Consider the following 21,424-nt stretch of genomic DNA (forward strand, 5'->3'; position numbering starts at 1 on the left):
CCGAAAGATTGGTTCGTGCTTTTCATCGGGCCCATCCTGATTGCCCTGGTGGCGTGGATGAGGGATTGGGGACCCCTTCTCAAGGGGTAGGTACTGTTATGAGCTCATTTTCTCCTTCACCTTTGATGTCCGATGAACTCCCTCTACTGGTGAAAGGAGGTAGTGAAATTGATTTGGATGGGAAAAACCTGTCATCTGAACAGGTGGAGTGTGATTGGACATCTGGAATCTCTGAGTGGATATAAGGCCACCCACGCCCTGTTGGGTTGCTGGTGATCATCTCTGCTCTGAGCTCTGGCCTCCAGTTTAGTCCTGTCTACTAAAGCTAAGTTTTTGCTCTGCTATTGTTCCATGAGATTTTGTCTGGTTTACTTAGTGTTTTTGTTCAGCCAGCCCTGGTTGGGACTGGCTGAACTCCATTTTTGTCTCTGATAAGTTGATCTCTTTGCTCTGTTTTCAGAATATACCTGAGTGCTGATATAGTGATTTTGAAGTCTACTGACTTCAGGGCTTTTTCTATCAGACGTGTTGGACATTATTTTTTGGCAGGGTTTTTGCGTGATTGCAGACAGTTGCTTTTCTTTCCTGTCCTATCTAGTTAGTGAGGGCCCCATCATTTGCTCAGCCTGTCTTTCTATCTGTGTTTGTGTTTTCATCTGTTCTCACCGTCAATACATGTTCGGGGCTGTCTATTGCTTTGGGGTCTGCTCTGGGGCAGTTTAGATTTCCCCTTTCTTTCTTTAGGTTTATTTAGTTCTCCGGCTGTGAATGAGGTGTCTAGGACCACCGTAGGAAGACCCCACGGCTACTGTTAGTTGTTGTGAATAGGATCAGGGGTCAGCAATCCACTAGCTACCAACCTCTCCGGTTTTCTGGACTTAGCTTGTATTTTTGTTTTTTCCTCCTCTGGGGACACATTCATAACAGATCAGCTCCTAGTATGAGACCTGTTAAGCACCTAGAGCAGCTTCTAGAAAGAGACCTGTCAATCACCTGGAACAGCTTCTAATAAGAGACCTGTCAATCACCTAGTGCAGTGCCTACTAAGAGACCTGTCAATCACCTAGAGCAGCTTCTAATAAGAGACCTGTCAATCACATGGATCAGCTTCTAGTAAGAGACCTGTCAATCACCTAGAGCAGCTTCTAGTAAGAGACCTGTCAATCACCTCGAGTAGCTTCTAGTAAGAGATCTGTCAATCACCTAGAGCAGCTTCTAGCAAGAGACCTGTCAATCACCTAGAGCAGCTTCTAGTAAGAGACCTATCAATCACATGGAGCAGCTTATAGTAAGAGACTTGTCTATCACCTACAGCAGCTTCTAATAAGATTCCTGTCAATCACCTAGAGCAGCTTCTAGTAAGAGACCTGTCAAGCACCTGGAGTAGCTTCTAGAAAGAGACCTGTCAATCACCTGGAGCAGCTTCTAATAAGAGACCTGTCAATCACCTAGTGCAGCGCCTACTAAGAGACCTGTCAATTACCTAGAGCAGCTTTTAACAAGAGACCTGGCAATCACCTGGAGCAGCTTCTAGTAAGAGACCTGTCAATCACATGGAACAGCTTCTAGTAAGAGACTTGTTAATCCCCTAGAGCAGCTCCTAGTAAGAGACCTGTCAATCACCTAGAGCAGCTTCTAGTAAGAGACCTGCCACTCACCTAGAGCAGCTTCTAGTAAGAGTCCTGTCAATCACCTAGATCAGCTCCTAGTAAGAGACCTGTCAAGCACCTGGAGCAGCTTCTAGAAAGAGACCTGTCAATCACCTTGAACAGCTTCTAATAAGAGACCTGTCAATCACCTAGTGCAGCGCCTACTAAGAGACCTGTCAATCACCTAGAGCAGCTTTTAACAAGAGACCTGGCAATCACTTGGAGCAGCTTCTAGTAAGAGACCTGTCAATCACATGGAGCAGCTTCTAGTAAGAGACCTGTCAATCACCTAGAGCAGCTTCTAGTAAGAGACCTGCCACTCACCTAGAGCAGCTTCTAGCAAGAGACCTTTCAATCACCTAGAGCAGCTTCTAGTAAGAGACCTGACACTCACCTAGAGCAGCTCCTAGGTAGAGACCTGTCAATCACCTAGAGCAGCTTTTAACAAGAGACCTGGCAATCACTTTGAGAAGATTCTAGTAAGAGACCTGTCAATCACCTAGAGCAGCTTCTAGTAAGAGAATTGACACTCACCTAGAGCAGCTTCTAGTAAGAGTCCTGTCAATCACCTAGAGCAGCTTCTAGTAAGAGACCTGCCACTCACCTAGAGCAGCTTCTAGTAAGAGACCTGTCAGTCACTTGGAGCAGCTTCTAGTAAGAGACCTGTCAATCACCTAGAGCAGCTCCTAGTAAGAGACCTGTCAATCACCTAGAGCAGCTCCTATAAGAGACCTGTCAATCACCTAGAGCAGCTTCTAGTAAGAGACCTGCCACTCATCTAGAGCAGCTTCTAGTAAGAGTCCTGTCAATCACCTAGATCAGCTCCTAGTAAGAGACCTGTCAATCACCTTGAGGAACTCCAAGTAAGATACCTGTCAATCACCTAGTTCAGTTTAGTTGCAAAAAATGAAGTATTTCTCATAGAAAATTATTGCAACTACAACTACAAAATTATTGCAACTACACATTTTGTTATACACCTGTTTATTTCCTTTGTGTGTATTGGAACAATACAAAAAAGCATAATTTCACACCAAACCTCAAAAATGGGACTGATACAATTGCTGACACCCTCAACTTAATATTTGGCTTCACACTTTGGAGTAAATAACTGCAATCAATCACTTTTTATTACCACAAGCTTCTTACACCTCTCAGCTGGAATTTTGGTGCACTCTTCTTTTGCACACTGCTCCAGGTCTCTCATATATGAATGCGCCTTCTCCCACCAGCAATTTTAAGATCTCTCCATAGGTGTTTAATGGAATTTGTATCTGGGCTCATTGCCGCCACTTCAGAACTCTCCAGCACTTTGTTTCCATCCATTTTTGTTTTCTTCTTGAAATGTGTTTGGAGTCATTGTCCTGCTGGAAGACCCATGACCTAGGACGCAAACCCAGCTTTCTGACACTGGGCTCTACATTGTGACCCAAAATCCTTTGGTAGTTTTAAGATTTCATTATGCCTTACACCAGTGTTTCTCAACTCCAGTTCTCAAGACCCACCAACAGGTCAAGTTTTCAGGATATCCTTAGTATTGCACAGGGGATAATTTCAACACCTGCTCAAGCATTAATTCTATCACCTGGGCAATACTAAGGAAATCCTGAAAACATGACCTGTTGGTGGGTCTTGAGGACTGGAGTTGAGAAACACTGCCTTACACACAGTCAAGGTACCCAGTGCCAGAGGTAGCAAAACAACCACAAAACATCTTTGAATCTCCACCACTTTTGACTGTAGGTACTGTGTTCTTTCTTCGTAGCCTCATTCCATTTTCGATACAGTATAATGATGTGCTTTACCAAAAAGCTCTGTCTTCGTCTCATCTGTTCAAAAGACACTTTGCCAGAAGGATTTTGGCTTACTCATGTACATTTTGCAGTCTAGCTGTTTTATGTCTCTGTATCAGCAGTGGGGTCCTCCTGGGTCTCCTGATATAGCATTTCATTTCATTCACATATGGATGGATAGTTTGTGCTGACACTGAAGCACCCTGAGCCTGCAGGACAGCTTGAATCTCTTTGGAACGTGTTTGGGGCTGCTTATCCACCATCCGGACTATATAATGTAGCAACCTTTCATCAATTTTTCTGTGCCATCCACGTTAAGGGAGATTAGCTATATTGGCATGGATTGTAAACTTTATGATTATGTTGCACACTGTGGAAAAAGGAACATCAAAATATCTGTAGATGGACCTATAACCTCTTATCTTCTTTCTATTCTCTATGCTTAGTGTGGCACACACAGACACACAAGGCAAAGATTTTCACATTAGCCGTCAAACCGTATAGTTGCCCCCGCCTTAGCCTCCAAACTGTATAATGGCCACTGCATTAGCCCCCAAACGGTATAATGGGCCCCACATTTGCTCCTACACTGTATAATGACCCCCACCTTTATAAAGGCCCCCACAATAGTCCCTGAGGTTTAGAGAAAGGAGAGCAGTAATGCAGGAAGATCACGTCTCCTTGCTCTACCGCACAGCTTAACCATATCGCCACGCTAGGCACGCTGATACAGTTAAGGGTAGCGTAGATTTGGGTGGGACCCTTTTAGTATGGGGCCTGGGTCTACTCTACCCTCTGCCCTCCCTCAGTAGCTACACTTCTAGATTCACTACTTGTATCAGGAGAGCTTGAGATTAAACATATCAAATACCTGGGCTGGCTAGGGCTTTGTTGACTGTGATGTTTGATAGCATTTTAAAAATTAGACTAAGTTAGGGCTTCAAGAAGTGAAGAGAAGTCATTGCACAAACACCGAAAAGGATACAAAAATATAGCAAAGGAATTAAATGTTCTTAGAGATACAGTTGGAAACTGAGGTCACTAGCTTAATGTTAAAGGGAAACTGACATGTCCAAAAACACTACCATATTCATAAGGATGTCTCCTACTTATCTGTGGTTCCCAGTCTCTGAGTTACTTGTCTGTGGTTTTCAGTAACCTTGCTACCTATTTGCCTGCGGTTTCCAGTATCGCTACCTACTCGTCTGCGGTTTCCAGTTACTTTGCTGCCTACCTGTGGAGGACCTTACCTACTACCATGTGGTTTCCAGTATCACTATTTATCTGGCTGTGGTTCCCAGTATTGCTACCTACTTGCCTGCAGTTTCCAGTATCACTACTTACCTACCTACAATTTTCAGGCCATTTTCCTGGCTGCCTACAGTATTCAGTTACTCATCTGGCTGCAGTTTCTAGTATCACTTCACTACCTATTTGCTTGCTATTTCCAGTAATAACCTACCTGCAGATTCCAGGATGTCTTTCTGGGTGTGTGCGGCTTCCATCGTATTAGATTTTCTTATGACTCTGGAGTTTTGTCTGCTACCTGTTTGAATCTCGAAGACGCCTCCTGCTTACCTATGTTCATCAGTAACTCTGCAATCGACCAATGTCTCAAGTAACTCTGCAACCTGTCCAAGGTCTCCAGTAACTCTGCAACCTGTCCGAGGTCTTCAGTAACTCTGCAACCTGTCCGAGGTCTTCAGAAACACTGCAACCTGTCTGAGGTGTTCAGTTTTTCTGCTATCTGTCTGTGGTTTCCAGGACTCCATTACATTTTTAGTTTATAGTCTACATGTCCGTATTCCATACGCTCCAACTTGCTGTGGCACTGACGCCTGTGGCCCATGTGCTCACCCGGACCTTGGACTTAGAGGATCCACCTCACTGAGTGAGCCCGAATATGTTACACACACGATCCTATTTTCTGTCATACAAGAATGTCAGTCCGATTCACTCACTGAATAAACTCTGGTCAGGCCATGATGATAGTAGGATCCGATGTTTTGGATGTGGAGATGGGACAAAAAAATGTCTCCATGTTCTCCATTCTGTCTGTCCATGGAAATACAAGTGCTTCTCACAAAATGAGAATATAATTAAAAAGTTAATTTATTTCAGTTCTTTAATACAAAAAGGGAAACTCATATATTATATAGAGTCATGACAAATAGAGTGATCTATTTCACGTGTTTATGTGTTTATTTCTGTTAAAAGGACCCTATCATCAGTTTCGGCTGATATAAGTTACAGCCATCACCTTTCATGGCTGATATACAGCATTCTAAAATGCTGTATATCTGCCCCCAATCTAATCTGTAAGAGAAGAAAAATAACTTTTATTACACTCATCTGCGGGGAGATCCGGTCCAAGGGGGTGTCATTTTTTTTGCTCCGGCGCCTACCATCTTCTCGCGATGCCGCCCTTCTGCTTGCTTTGTGTGGATGATGCATCCCTGCATCATCCACACAGTCTTCTCAGCACTGCGCTCCTGTGCAGGCACACTTCGCTGCCCTGTTGAGGGCAGAGCAAAGTACCACAGTGCGCAGGTGTCAGAGCTTTTTGACCTTTCCCGGCACCTGCGCATTTCATGAAGAGTCCCTTTTGTGCTACGACTTGGAGGGTTGTCTACTCCCTTCATCTTAGGCCTTCCCTGGCTGAAGAGACAAAATGCAGTCATAGATTGGTGGTCCAGGGAAGTAGATAGTTGGGACCAGCCCTATACGGACTGTTGCCTGGGAGCTACGACCTCTGCCATCCTTCTCAAATCTACCCCTTCTTCACCAGAGGAGGCCGCTAAGGTGCTACCAGGGAGTAGGGGCAAGACTCAACCCTCCCCACAAATAAACCCTGAGTCTTGGAGTCCTCTCAGGAGGTGGTGTCAGGGGAGAGTGGTGGTTCCCTCTGTATATAGCAAGGGTATGAGTTTGGTGACACAGGGGGACGCCTCTGTTGTCTGTTCCTCAATGTGATCACCATCTGTTGGCAAATGCATTTGTGGAAATAAACGTTGAGGTCCAGGACTGTGTGTGAATGAAAACGTGTGGGTGTCCTCCAAAAACATCAGGTGGAAGTATACATTTGGGACCTGGAGTTCTATGGTGATCGGGCCGTATCAGGTGTCAGCCAGTCTCATTTCCAGCTGGAGTTACCCCCAGTAATAGATAAGGTGCTACCAGGGAATAGGGGCAGGATTCAACCCTTACCACAAGTAAACCCTGAGTCTTGGTGTCCTCTCAGGAGAAGGGATCAGGGGAGGGTGGTGGTTTCCCCTGAAGTTAGTGGGGGTATGAGTTTGGTGACACGGAGGAGCACCTTTGTCATCTGTTCCTCAGGGAAATTACCATCTCTTGGAAAATGTACACGTGGAAATGTTCAGGTCCTGACCTATGTATGAATGAGTACATGTGGGTGGCCACTAAAAATATCATGTGGAAGTATGCATGTTGGACTTTGAGTCCTAGGGTGATCGGGCCGTATCGGGTGTCGGACGTTCTCAGCCCTAGCATATTCCAGTTGGAGTTATCCCCAGTAATGCAGGTACATAACATATTCCACAGGTCGGCACTCTGGAGATTTGTTGCGTCTCCGGAGCCTACAATATTGCCATCTCCATTGGGATGCGTTTGCCGTAACCTTGAGGATCAGGTGATTGTGAAAGTGAATCCTAGTGAGTTGAGACATCATTTCCGGTGAAGTCCGGTTTTGAGGGTCCAGAGGCCCCTCGTTAAAAGGGGGGTACTGTTACGATTCATTTTTGGATCCTTGGCAGCTCTAGTTCCGTTATAATTTAAATGTAGCTTTTTCCTTTCAGGCCAGCAAGGGTTAATGTCAGTTTCCTTGCTGGCAGCTGCTGTGTTGCTGGTCAGCTGATGTGGGTGGTGACCACTCCCACCATTCTTTAAATAGCCACCTAATGCATCAGCTGACTGTTGGTGATATTTTTTCTCTGGGGACCAGCCGAGGAGTTGGGAGCTCTCTGGTGTCAGCGTGTATTAGCTGCTTGAGGTCCTGGTTCCAAATCCTCTGCTCTGTGGAACTTGCAGCAGAAGCTTGAAAGCTAAGTTTCCTTATTCCCTGTCTTTGTCTGTCTCATGCTTGTCACTACCCCCTGTGTTTACACCATCTGCAGTGGTGATGCTAGCGTCCTTGCCGGTCAGGGCTCTAGCCAGGGTATAGTGAGGTGACAGCTAGGGATGAGGCACGTGGTGACAGCAGGGGGGAGGTTAGGTATAGGCACAGGCTGCGTTAGGAGGTGCCCCATCTCTCATTCCCTATTGTTAGGGCCTTCATCTCCCTTTTTCATTCCTGTTGTTGGTATTTGTTGTGCCGCTGCTGGTCCAACCCTTGTGGGTCGTGACACTGGTGTTATAAAGTATTCTAATTTACTGAGATAATGACTTTTGGGTTTTCATTGGCTGTAAGGCAAAATTATCAACATTAACAGAAATGAACACTTGAAATAGATCACTCTGTTTGTAATGACTCTATGTAATACTGAATATACTCAAGTATAAGTCGACCAGAGTATAAACTGAGGCTCCTAATTTTGCTACGGGAAACTGGGTAAGCTTACTGACTCGAGTATAAGCCGGGTATGCATTGTCCCCTCATTCATGTCCTGGTATGCATAGCTCCCCTGTCCCTATCCAGGTATGCATGGCTTCCCCATCGCTGTCCAGGTATGCATGGCTCCCCGGTCCCTGTCTTTGTATGCATGTCTCCCCGGTCCTTGTCCTGCTATGCATGGCTCCCCGGTCCCTGTCCTGCTATGCATAGCTTCCCTATCCCGTCCTTGTATGCATGGCTCTTTATCCCCTATGCTACTCACCCACCAGTGTACCCTTGCAGCAACTCGGTGGTCTTGATGCCTTCACAGCATCTCGATGGTTCCAGCTTCCAGCAGCACTTCCCATAGGCGTGGAGCATATATTCATTACCTTAATGAGCGGCGCCACGTAATCAGGCCGGAAGAGCTGCTGGAAGCCGGAACCACTGAGATGCTGCAAAGGCACCGGTACCACCGATATGCTGAAAGGGCAAGCTGGTGGGTGAGTAGGATGTCTCCTGGAAGCCGGCGACTGTCATTGTGCACTGCTATAAGAATTGAATATTCATTTCTCTTTAGCAGCAGGCACAGTTAAAGCTGCTGGCTTCTGCCTCCTGTGACCCGTTGCTCCGTCGCTCCCCCTCTCCCACCGACTTTCTGGACAATTGACTCGTGTATAAGCCGGGGAAGGGCGAGGGGCATTTTCAGCACACAAAAAATGTGATGAAAAACTCGCCTTATACACGAGCAAGAACTGAAAAAAATTTACTTTTCATGATATTCTAATTTAGTAGGTCTATACTCAGATTTCATCCAAGTGTGGACCCACATTTGTTTGACGGACCAATTGTCTTGCATCGCACACTTCTTTTGGGCATGCAAAAGTTTTATTTTACATGCAGAAAATGAAACATGACAGGTACAGGAATATGGGACATCAACGCTTATTTTAACTTTTCAACTCTTATTGGGTCTTATTCATAATGTCGCTGCGGAGAAAAGATTGAAAAGTTACAGGTGCATCTCACAAAATTAGAATATCATCAAAAGTTAATTTATTTCAGTTCTTCAATACAAAAAGTGAAACTCATATATTATATAGAGTCATTGCAAATAGAGTGATCTATTTCACGAATTTATTTCTGTTAATGTTGATGATTATGGCATACAGCCAATGAAAACCCAAAAGTCATTATCTCAGTAAATTAGAATACTTTATAACACCAGCTTGAAAAAATGATTTTAAAATCCGAAATGTTGTCCTACTGAAATGTACAGTGCCTTGCGAAAGTATTCGGCCCCATGGAACTTTTCAACCTTTTCCCACATATCATGCTTCAAACATAAAGATACCAAATGTAAATTTTTGGTGAAGAATCAACAACAAGTGGGACACAATTGTGAAGTTGATCAAAATTTATTGGTTATTTTAAATTTTTTTGGAAATTCAAAAACTGAAAAGTGGGGTGTGCAATATCATTCGGCTCCTTCACTTTCAGTGCAGCAAACTCACTCCAGAAGTTCATTGTGGATCTCTGAATGATCCAATGTTGTCCTAAATGACTAATGATGATAAATATCATCCACCTGTGTGTAATCAAGTCTCCGTATAAATTCACCTGCTCTGTGATAGTCTCAGGGTTCTGTTTGAAGCACAGAGAGCATCATGAAGACCAAGGAACACAACAGGCAGGTCCGTGATACTGTTGTGGAGAAGTTTAAAGCCGGATTTGGATACAAAGTGATTTCCAAACTTTAAACATCCCAAGGAGCACTGTGCAAGCGATCATATTGAAATGGAAGGAGTATCATACCACTGCAAATCTACCAAGACCCGGCCGTCCCTCTAAACTTTCATCTCAAACAAGGAGAAGACTGATCAGAGATGCAGCCAAGAGGCGCATGATCACTCTGGATTAACTGCAGAGATCTACAGCTGAGGTGGGACAGTCTGTCCATAGGACAACAATCAGTCATAAACTGCACAAATCTGGCCTTTATGGAAGAGTGGCAAGAAGAAAGCCATTTCTCAAAGATATCCAAAAAAGTGTTGTTTAAAGTTTGCAACAAGCCACCTGGGTGACACACCAAACATGTGGAAGAAGGTGCTGTGGTCAGATGAAACCAAAATCGAACTTTTTGGCAGCAATGCCAAATGATATGTTTGGCGTAAAGGCAACACAGCTCATCACCCTGAACACACAATCCCCACTGTCAAACATGATGGTGGCAGCATCATGGTTTGGGGCTGCTTTTCTTCAGCAGGGACAGGGAAGATGGTTAAAATTGTTGGGAAGATGGATGGAACCAAACACATGACCATTCTTGAAGAAAACCTGTTGGAGTCTGCAAAAGACCTGAGAATGGGACAGAGATTTGTCTTCCCACAAGACAATGATCCCAAACATAAAGCTAAATCTACAATGGAATGGTTCACAAATAAACGTATAAACGTATCCAGGTGTTAGAATGGCCTAGTCAATGTCCAGACCTGAATCCAATCGAGAATCGTATTAAGTTAAAGGGGCTGAATAATATTGCATGACCCACTTTTCAGTTTTTGAATTTCCACAAAAATGTAAAATAACCAATAAATTTCGTTCAACTTCACAATTGTGTTCCACTTGTTATTGATTCTTCACCAAAAATTTACATTTGGTATCTTTATGTTTGAAGCATGATATGTGGGAAAAGGTTGAAAAGTTCCAGGGGGCCGAATACTTTCGCAAGGCACTGTGTATTCAGTAAATGCACTCAGTACTTGGTCGGAGCTCCTTTGGCATCAATTACTGCATCAATGCAGCATGGCATGGAGGCAATCAGCCTTTGGCACTGCTGAGGGGTTGTGGAAGCCCAGGTTGCTATAATAGCAGCCTTCAGCTCGTCTGCATTGTTGGTTCCGGTGTCTCTCATCTTCCTCTTGACAATACCCTATAGATTCTCTATGGGGATAAGGTCAGGCAAGTTTGCCGGCCGATCAAGCACAGTGATACTTTTGTTTTGTACACCATGTATTGGTACTTTTGGCAGTGTGGACAGGTGCCAAGTCCTGTTGGAGAATTAAATTTCCACCTCCAAAAAGCTTGTCGGCAAGCATGAAGTGCTCTAAAATCTCCTGGTAGATGCCTGCGCTGACTTTGGACTTGATTAAACACAGTGGACCTACACCAGCAGATGACATGGCTCCCCAAACCATCACTGACTGTGGAAACGTCACACTAGACCTCAAGCAGCTTGGATGTCTGTCTCTCTCCACTCTTCCTCCAGGCTCTGGGACCTTGATTTCCAAGGTCTAGTGTTAAATATCCACAATCAATGATGGTTTTGGGAGCCATGTCATCTGATACGGGACCCGTAGAAGTGCAATGTAGCGCGAAACGGCCGTCGTCTAGTACGTTTCCACCAGCAAGCTTCCCTGTCTTTGTTCATGTGAATCCACAATAAAGGATATTTGTCTGGGACAGTGAGTGCCATTTTCTTCATTGAATGGTGAAATATCAATTGTAGGAAACCCTTTTTAAAGTGGGTATTCCCATCCTGGACATTTATTACATAGCCACAATATACTGTACGCCATAAAAAATGGGATATGTGCTGATCCTCCATCTGTGACCTATATCTTGTGCCCTTTGTAATGGAGAGGTGGCCTCATTGGCTTGGCTCTCTCTCTATTCATGGGAATACCAAAACTCATTGAGCAAGTGTGCTCCGGTTCCTTCAGACATTTATGGCCTATACTGTCAATGTGTTTTAATGGACAAGAAGGGAATCCTCCTTTAAAGGAGTGGATTTTGCCAACACCACTCGACCCTACAAAGATTAGGTACCACATATAAGCTGTAAAAATAGAGAAATATCCCCGAACTGTCGTCACAAGCTGAATTTCTTGTCCTAAGCTTCTGTGCAGCTATACAAGACAGCAGGGCTGCTTTGTTCAAGCACATCTACTAGAAGTAATATATAACAGGCCCCTTAGTGGACATCAAACAGCTGAAAAACATTTTCAATAGCTCGGATATTGTTTCTGGAAGTCACAAGCCTGAGGCTTTATTACTGCTGGGCTCTCCTGACAACGTCTTCTGCCCGGTTGTTGTCCTCTTTCAGCTTTCTCACAGAGGCACAAAATCTCTTCGGATCACCATACACAAAAATATTTTAATTTTAATTGGCTTGGATAGAGTCAGGAACATTTTTTTGGAAATGTGCGGGAATTAATTGGGGCATTGATGTGAATCCATACAGTATGAAAAGAATGAAGATTCAGTATTCCTATCTCACACAATGTAATCGGAGGGTATGCTGAACCGACAGTATACCATCTGTATCCCCGTACAGGCGGCACGTTACAGTACCTTGATTGATATCTGCTGTTAAAGCAATTGAACGCCCCAGCTGCCTTTTAGTGATTTATGTAATAGTAAGTGATTGCAATGTTGTACATAAATATTACAAATGGCATGTAAAAGCATGCTAGTTAAATATTTCATACTCTACAAATTAAATGTTAATGACATGAATATTAATTGAATATGAATGTGCTCTTTAAATACTTTTTTTTCTAATGCACTTATAGTTTGATCAGCTGTCTTATAGGATTCTATTAAGGCAGATTCAGAACTAGTAAAGAAAGAGAAAGATCGTGAGATGAATGAATAAAAATACAGAATATCTTTATTGTTAGATTAAAAGGGTCATTCCACTGAAGAACCCCTTAACTATTAGGACATATAGAACCAGAGTGGAAGTCCCCCTCAATAAACCAGAGTCTCTCTCTATCTTCCTCTCCTTTGCTCTCTGTTTCTCTGATCCTCTTACACTCTGTCATCCTCTCCCTTTTCACTGCCCTCCATCTCACCGTCTCCTTTTCCCTCTCCATTTCTCTGTCCCTCTCAGTCCTCCTCTCAATATCCCTTTCCGAATCCCTTTCTTCTTCTCCCTTCCCCTCTCCCTTTTCTCTTCCTCTCCCTTTCCCTCCCCCTCCATCTCCTCCTCTCCTTCTCCCTGTGTCTCTCTCTTCCTCTCCCTTTCCCTCTACCTCCCTCTCTCCTCTCTCACTTTCCTCTCTCTCTCCCCCTCAATCTCACCCACTCCCTTTTTCTCTCCCTCTCATTCTTCCTGCCCTCTCCGTTTCCCCTCCCTCTCTGAACCTCTCCATATCCCTCTTCCGCTCCCTTTTTACTCTCCCTCCGCCTTCCTCTCTCCCTCCCTTTCTGCCTCTCCCATATCCACCTAACTCTTCCTTTTTCTCTCCCTCTTTCTGTTTCCCACTGTCTCCTCTCCTGTTATCTCTTCTTTTTCCCCACTTCCTTTCCCTTCCCCAATTTTTTTGCCCATATCCTTCTTCTGCCCTCTCTCCCTTTCCCTCTTGCTTTCCCTCCCCCTTTCTCTCTCACTTTCCTTCTCCCTTTCCCTCTTCCTTTCCCTCTTCCTTCCTCTCTCCCTCTTCCTTTCCCTTTCTCTCTCCCTTCTCACTGTCCCACTCATCCTCCCTCTCTCTTTCGTGAACTAATCTATCTGAATGACCACCATATAATACTACATTATTTGTGCCACGGCTAGTCTGGGGGACTTGTCCTCTAGATCATTTATTTATTCAATTTCCTTGCTTATATAGGGCTATTAATTCCAATGCTTTACAGACATTATCATCACTGTCCCCATCAGGGCTCACAATCTAATTTTCCCTTAAGTATCTGTTTGGATTTCAAGCCTTTAGCTGCTATTTGGAAAAATTCTAGACACCCTGAAATGCCCATGAGTCAGGGCCCCTCCACCCCATTCCTTCCTGTGTCTCAGTTTCAATGACATCTGCATCCTCAGGAGGTAGATTTTGTTTAATTCGATGTTGCAATAGGGAGCCGTCTCAATGCAGCAGGCACAGTTATGTGCGAAACCTCAGTCTGCACATTCTACTGTCTTTTAATGCTGTCAGTACTTGTGGGGGTATTGTACTATGTATGAGACCCATTATACTATGTGTGGGGACTATAGGTGCCATGTGTTGGCATATGCAACAGATCAGGACTTCTTATAAGTGAAGGGAGGACTTTACACTAGCCTGACAGCAGATGGCGATAGTGTGAAGTTCTATGTTTGCTGTACTGTGGGTGTTAGGCGTCGGGTTCCAGCAGTGGCTCAACAGGAATCCAGAGCATCACATTCTGCGGTCTCCCATTATCTATTGACCGCAGAGGAGTTTTCTCAGCAGTCCTGGTGTCCCAGACACTTTGCCCAGACCTGCTCTGTGGGTCTGGCTGTTGCTGCCACCTTTGGGTCAGCAATAGCAATGCAGGCTGCTCAGCAGCAAATCGCTCCAGAGACTAAGTCCTTCTGTCGCTCCACTGAGCATGCTCATGAGACGATCTCCCATTGGAGATTGGGAGTCACATGTCCAGGTCCTTCTCCAGATCTGATTGGTCCATCTCAGGGATCTGGAAGCTTCCGGAAGGTCCTGGCTATAAAAGGTTTGCATGGCCGCTCAGCCATGCGCTAGTATAGTCTCTAGTTGCTACTGTGTGAATGATGATGGATGCATGAACCTGCAAATCACTCATTAAGATCCCCTCCCTCTGATATTACGAGTGTGTATAGGGACTTAGGTTTAGAGTCAGCGCCAGCCAGTGGCAAGCTACAGCCACAATAAGCATCCTCCACAGTGCTAGCGTCCGACAGGGTGCCCCCTCTTGGGCATTGTCGAATAGCGGCTGTGTCTCTCGCCGTGCTGCAGTCGGCAGTTCCTCTTGGCGTCTGCAGTTGCGACGCCGCATGCACGGTTGGTCTAGAGGGACCCTCTGCCTGGGTCCCAGCGCCTGTGACCTTATATCTTGCGTGCACTTCTCTGAGACCTGTGAGTCCAACAGGCTTAGCATTTATGTTAATGCCTTAGGCGCCTCTGTGAAGCTAACAGAGTACGCCCTGTGCACACCGGGTGACATTCAACTCGTGTATGATATACCGCCATATAGCATGTCTGCCATTATCTAGCAGCAGTGTTAACACCTTCTGCACGGTGGACCCCGGGCGGCGAACGCACTTTCTGTTGTTTAATATTTAGTGCGTTCCGCCGTCCCTAACAGTGGGGAGGGAAATTCTCTATTGTTGATGTTAGTTTTACTTTCGCTTTTGACTGTATTATACCAGCAGCACGGCTGTGTGCTTCTGAATTCTTATCTCATGTTTACCCATAAGAAGTAAATGCTGTTTAATCAAGATAACTTGCTCAGTGAGGTTCTCCTGTGTACCGGTGGATTCTCAAAAGGTACACTCTGCTACAGGTTATGGGACCAGACACCCAGAACAGGAGATAGTCCCAGGACACAGAATCCCAGACACCCAGGAGGAAGCCCACCTAGACACCCAGACACCCAGAACAGAGACACCCACTAGATAACCTCAGACACGGAGAAGCAGATAATCTCTGTTAACAGAAGGAGATAAAACCCAGTGAACGGAGACTGAAAAGAAAAAATCCAGATACAGAGGGACAAAGGAATTTATGATTCCAGGAACTGGAGGACCGCACACTGGAGATAATTACAGAGAATCACTACACACAGGATATACAGGAACTTGAAAGAAGAAAGAAGAATATCTTCATAAAACAAGTAAGATTATATAAAAATGATGTGCAGCACTGAGCTGAAACTCAGTAGCTAAGCTGAACAGTGAAAATTATCAGTTATGGAAATTCAAAGTAGAGATGTTGTTATCTAAAGATGATTTATGGGAAGTAATTACTACAGATAGACCTGATGAAGATAATCAGACATGGGATAGAAAGAATAGAGACGCTGGAGCCACCATTAGCTTATTAGTGGATGATGCTCAATTAATACACATAAGGAATGAAGAAACAGTGAAAGGAATGTGGGACGCATTAAGAAAATTATATGAAAGACCCAGTTTAAATCACAAGTTATTTCTATTAAAAAAGCTTTACAGTATGAGATTGAGTGCAAATAACGATATGCAGAAGCACATATTCTCAATGATGGAAGTAATATCACAGCTAAGGTCTATTGGTGATGACATTAAAGAAAGTCATGTAGCAGCAATATCATTGTGCAGTTTACTAGATTCGTATACAGCCTTGTTAAATGCCCTAGAGACAAGACCAGAAAAAGACATCACATTTGATTTTGTGAAAACCAGACTAATAGATGAATATCAGAGAAGAAAAGAACAGACAAATGATTCTTCTACTGAAAAGGACAGTGGAAACGCTCTTAAAGCTACAGAATTTAAAAAACCCTATAACAAAGAGACAAGAGAATGTTTCAGATGTAAGAAAAAAGGTCATTTAGAGAAAGACTGTACCATATGGAAAGCAGAACAAAAAAATGTACAACATAAAGAGCATACACAGAAAGTGAAAAGCACAATTTCCAATTCATGTGAGAATAATTGGAATGGCACATTTAAAGTAACAGAGAAGAAAGCATCACTTGGTTGGTTTATTGATTCAGGAGCAACGAGTCATATGACAAGAATTTCTTCACTGATCTTGATTTAGATAAGAAAGAAGACATTTATCTTGCAGGTGGGAGCAAAATAACCGCAGAAGGTATAGGACAAGGTATGCTAAACTGTTCAAACAAGTTCGGACAAGATTCAAAGATACTTGTACAGAATGTGTTGTATGTTCCACAATTGGAAGGCGGATTGTTATCTGTGAAGCGTTTAACAGCCAATGGACTCACTGTAAAATTCAAAGACAATGAGTGTGCAATTCTAGCAGGAAACAAGTTGATAACCAATGTCAAGGCAGATGAACAATTATATTATCTTGACACACCAAAGGAACAGATGAAGGTACGTACACATGATCACAAGAACTGTATTCATGTGTGGCATAGACGTCTAGGACACAGACACCCTGACAGTATAAGGGAACTACAAAGAAAAGAATTGACAAAAGATCTAAAGATATCAGATTGCTCAATTACCATAAGATGTGAATGTTGTATAAAATCTAAAGCCACAAGAATATCTATTCCAAAAGAAAGTGAGATGAAAAGCAAAAGACCACTTGTTTTGGAGCATACTGACGTATGTGGACCCATGAAAGTGACTACATCAGGAGGAAATAGATACATGGTGACTTTCATAGATGACTACTCAAGATACACAGTCAAAAACTTAATTAAGAACAAAAGTGAAGTTTTTGATAAACTTGTAGACTATGTAACAAGGTCGAGTAGCAAATTTCAAAGGAAGGCAATTGTCATCAGAAGTGATAATGGAGGTGAATTTACAGGTCACAAAATAGAAAACTACTTAAGGCAAAATGGTATAGACCATCAAAAGACTGTTCCGTACACACCTGAACAGAATGGAGTAGCAGAAAGGTAAAACTGAACTCTGACAGAAATGATGAGATGTGTGCTGACAGATTCCAAACTACCAGAGAAATGTTGGGGTGAGGCAGCAATGACAGCTACATATCTACAGAACAGACTTTTTTTCCTGAAAACTGAAGAAAACTCCATATGCACTGTGGCAAGGTATGAAACTAAGTGTCAATCATTTAAGTTTTTGGATGTAAAGTTTTTGTATTCATTCCAACAGAAAAATGTTCCAAACTTCAAAACAGATCCATGGAGGGAATATTTGTTGGATATAGTGAAAATTGCAAGGGATACAGAATCCTAGATCCCAAAACAGACAGAGTCACGGTGAATAACAATGTGACATTCATTGAGGATCTAAATGAAGACGCTATGATTTCAATTGACACAAAAAATGAGGAAAACAGCAATGACATAGCTGAAGAAGTATTTGATGAGAAAGTAGTTGAAATTGATGAAGAACAGACCACTGAAAATGAAGAAATACAACTACAAACAGAAACAGAACCAAGACGTTCAATGAGAGAAAAGAAAGGTAAACCACCAAAACGTCTCTCATACAAGACAAGCACAAGTAACATTTATGAACCTACTTCTTGGGAAGACATATCTAAACTCCCTGAAGAAGAAGCTAATAAATGAATAGAAGCAACAGAAACAGAAATGAAATCCATGCATAACTCAAATACATGGACACTGACAGATTTACCAGAAGGAAGAAAAGCCATAGGATATAAATGGATTTTTAAAGTAAAATACCAAACAGATGGCACACCTGAAAGATACCGAGCAAGACTCATAGCTAAAGGGTATTCTCAAAAATATGGAGAAGACTATGATGAGACATTTGCTCCAGTTGTTAAACATACTACAATAAGAACTTTACTTACAGTTGCAGCAATTAAACAGATGGAACTGATACATCTGGATGTAAAGACAGCATTTTTGAATGGAGATTTAACAGAAGACATTTACATGGAACAACATCCAGGATTCAAAGATGAAAGAAACCCAAACAAAGTTTGCAAACTACAGAAAAGCATATATGGTTTAAAGCAAGCAGCTAAAGAGTGGAATGAGAAAATCACGGAAGTGCTTACAAATGAAAAATTTCAAAGAAGCAAAGCTGATCCATGCTTGTACACAAAAAGGCTGATGAATAGCTGGATTTATATACTCATATATGTAGACAACATTTTGATTTGTTCTGAACAAGAAAGGGATAAAGAAAACATTCTAAAAACCCTGAAGCAACATTTTGAAATCAAAGACTTGGGAAACATGAAGTATCATTTCTCGAAGGATTATCCTACTGAAGAAATGACAGCAGACATCTTCACGAAGGCGTTGAATGCTGATAAACACCAGAGACTAATAAAAAAGTTGGGTTTGATTGAATAAGTCCTTACTGTTGAGAAAGGGTGTTAGCATATGCAACAGATCAGGACTTATTAAAAGTGAAGGGAGGACTTTACACTAGCCTGACAGCAGATGGCGATAGTGTGAAGTTATATGTTTGCTGTATTGTGGGGAGGGAAGTTCTCTATTGTTGATGTCAGTTTTACTTTCGCTTTTGACTGTATTATACTAGCAGCACAGTTGTGGGCTTCTGAATTCTTATCTCATGTATACCCATAAGAAGTAAATGCTGTTTACTCAAGATAACTTGCTCAGTGAAGTTCTCCTGTGAACCGATGGATTCTCAAAAGATACACTCTGCTACCCCATGATACTGTGTGTGGATGATCCTAGTATAAATTGGGGCTCTCATACTATGCGTGGGAGCAATAATATTGTTTGTAGGGGGTGTGGGAGCCATCATGTTTGGCGTGGAGGACTGTGAGGGCCAGTCTACTGTGTGGGTAGCTGTGGTGACATCATACTGTGTAGGAGGTTGTGGGGGCCATCATGCTGTTGATGGTGGAACTGTGGTGACATAATACTATATAATGGGCACTTTAGAGGCAGCCTACTGCATTGAGGGGCTGTAGTTCAATGTTCTGTGTTGTGGTTCTGTGGGGAACATATTGAGGGGAGCACTTTAGGGACATTATACTGTGTTGGGGGGCTGTTGGGAAATGTACTGTGTTGGATTACTATGGGGGCATCATTAGGCTCGGACTGGCCCACAGGAGAACAGGAGAATCCTCCGGCGGGCTCCTGTGAAGTAATGCTGATGTTATTACACTTGATTGAGTATTTACAGAAAAAGATATAATTGAATTATTCACTAAACAAGCTAACCAAGTTAATATTATATAGTAGCAAAAGTAATTTGTGTACTAGAGTTAGGTTATTTTTGCATGTAACTGAACAGTGGGCCCAAAGAATCAATATTATTGGTGAGCCTTTGCCAACCCAGTCCGATGCTGAACATCATACTGTGTTGAGGGCATCATATTCTGCCTGTGGGAGTTACTGTGAGGGTAATTTATGTGGGGTAATCTATGGTGGAATTATCATGTTGTGGGTGGGGACATTTTTTGGGACATCATTCTCTGTAGAGGCCATAAAAGTCTATCATAGTGGGTGAGAACACTTAAGGGGCCTCAATAAGAGCATAATAACTGTGTCTGTACTGCAATACAGGTTCTTGCCTTTAAAAGTTAGCAGGTAACCGTATGTCCTTCTGTGTCTGTGTACAGACCCCGAATATGTATAGATTTTTTAGGGAGGTAACATGGAGGCCCAATTAGGACTTTTGCAATGGGGGTCCCATGATTTGTATTTACACCCCTGCAGTCAACACCTTTAAAGCAGATCTACAGGATTGAAATAAATTAAAACGTCATCAATATCAGATTGTTGGAGGTCTGACACCCAGTTGTTGTCAGCAACGGCTGCGGCCAGACATAAACAGAACAGCTTTCCTCACTGTGCAGTGATCGGTTCCGGGTAATGCTCCTATTGACTTCAATAGTGTTTGAGGAGACCAGAGTAACCAAAGAAAACTCACTGCAGATATTGTCCTTGTTGGAATTTGATCCCAGGATACCAGCTCTGCAAGAATACTATGCTAATCACCGGGCCACCATTCTGGCAATGAAGAAGCAGGGGTGGCACTGATGAGGAGAGGTGAGAAGGAGCCAAGGACTGCAAGTGCACTGATACACAAACTGCAAGTGCACTGATACTCCAAATCTAAACTGCATACAAGTAAAAGATGAATATCAGCAAATTTGGCCTCATAATAAGCTTCTTTTATAATGTTTGATTCTTTTCTATTCGGCATTTTCTTTGCTTGCGCAGGGGAGTGTAGACTACAGTTCCATTTTAAATCAAAATTCCCTAATATTGGAAACTGGGTTTTCTAAAAGACCAAGAATTTTATCTAGTGTCTTCATTTTCACAGGTGTTGAAAAATGCTTTCATGAGTTTATACTGGTGTTCTGGGAAAGGAGAAGTCATTGAAGATTGGTGTCGATGTGACCTTACTGCTTTTGATGAGAATGGATTACCAAACTGCAGTCCACTTCCACCACCGGTGTAAGTTATTATTACATTTTCATCAATGGTAACCAGCCCCTTTAATGCCATCAAACAGGTGACCAATAATAAAGTAACTTGGCACTCAACTGAATTGTCCTTTTTAAGTGAAGTTTTTATTTATGTGCAGTCATACAAAAAGACGTTTCGGCCTACACTTGGTCTTCGTCAGTCAGGTAATTCAATTAGATGCAATATATTCCATAAGGAAATGAGGAGAGGTTCAGCCCTGCACACTTGCAACCTACTTCTTCTATAAGCCCCATATTAGCTTTAGGCTGCCGGTCTCACCTGCACACCTGCAAGCTACTATTATATGCCCCATACGGGCCTTTTGCTACCGGTCTCAGTACAGACATTTTCTACAGGTATATTTTTACACCGGTTTCAGTACAGACATCTTCCATAGGCAAATTGCTTCTGCAATCCATCGGGAACCTCTCCTCATTTCCTTATAGAATATATTGCATCTAATTGAATTACCAGACTGACGAAGGCCAAGTGTAGGCCGAAACGTCTTTTTGTACGACTGCACATAAATAAAAACTTCACTTAAAAAGGACAATTCAGTTGAGCGCCAAGTTACTTTATTATTATTC

The 21,424-nt window shown here is 43.0% G+C and overlaps 1 protein-coding gene across 6 annotated transcripts in view; it reads left to right on the top strand.

The window, feature by feature from the left end:
* Nucleotides 1-21,424, top strand: part of ASTN2 (astrotactin 2) — a 1,339,273-nt gene that overhangs the window by 1,082,232 nt on the left and 235,617 nt on the right. For all 6 annotated transcript variants that reach the window (XM_073573127.1, XM_073573126.1, XM_073573131.1 and 3 more), the window contains one exon: nucleotides 20,692-20,825. In XM_073573127.1, coding sequence (XP_073429228.1) covers nucleotides 20,692-20,825 — 134 coding nt within the window. The remainder of the gene's footprint in view (nucleotides 1-20,691; nucleotides 20,826-21,424) is intronic.

The sequence above is a fragment of the Dendrobates tinctorius genome, unplaced genomic scaffold, assembly GCF_039654945.1.
Source record: "Dendrobates tinctorius isolate UK_male_01 unplaced genomic scaffold, ASM3965494v1 ptg000034l, whole genome shotgun sequence".
Taxonomy (NCBI): Eukaryota; Metazoa; Chordata; class Amphibia; order Anura; family Dendrobatidae; genus Dendrobates; species Dendrobates tinctorius.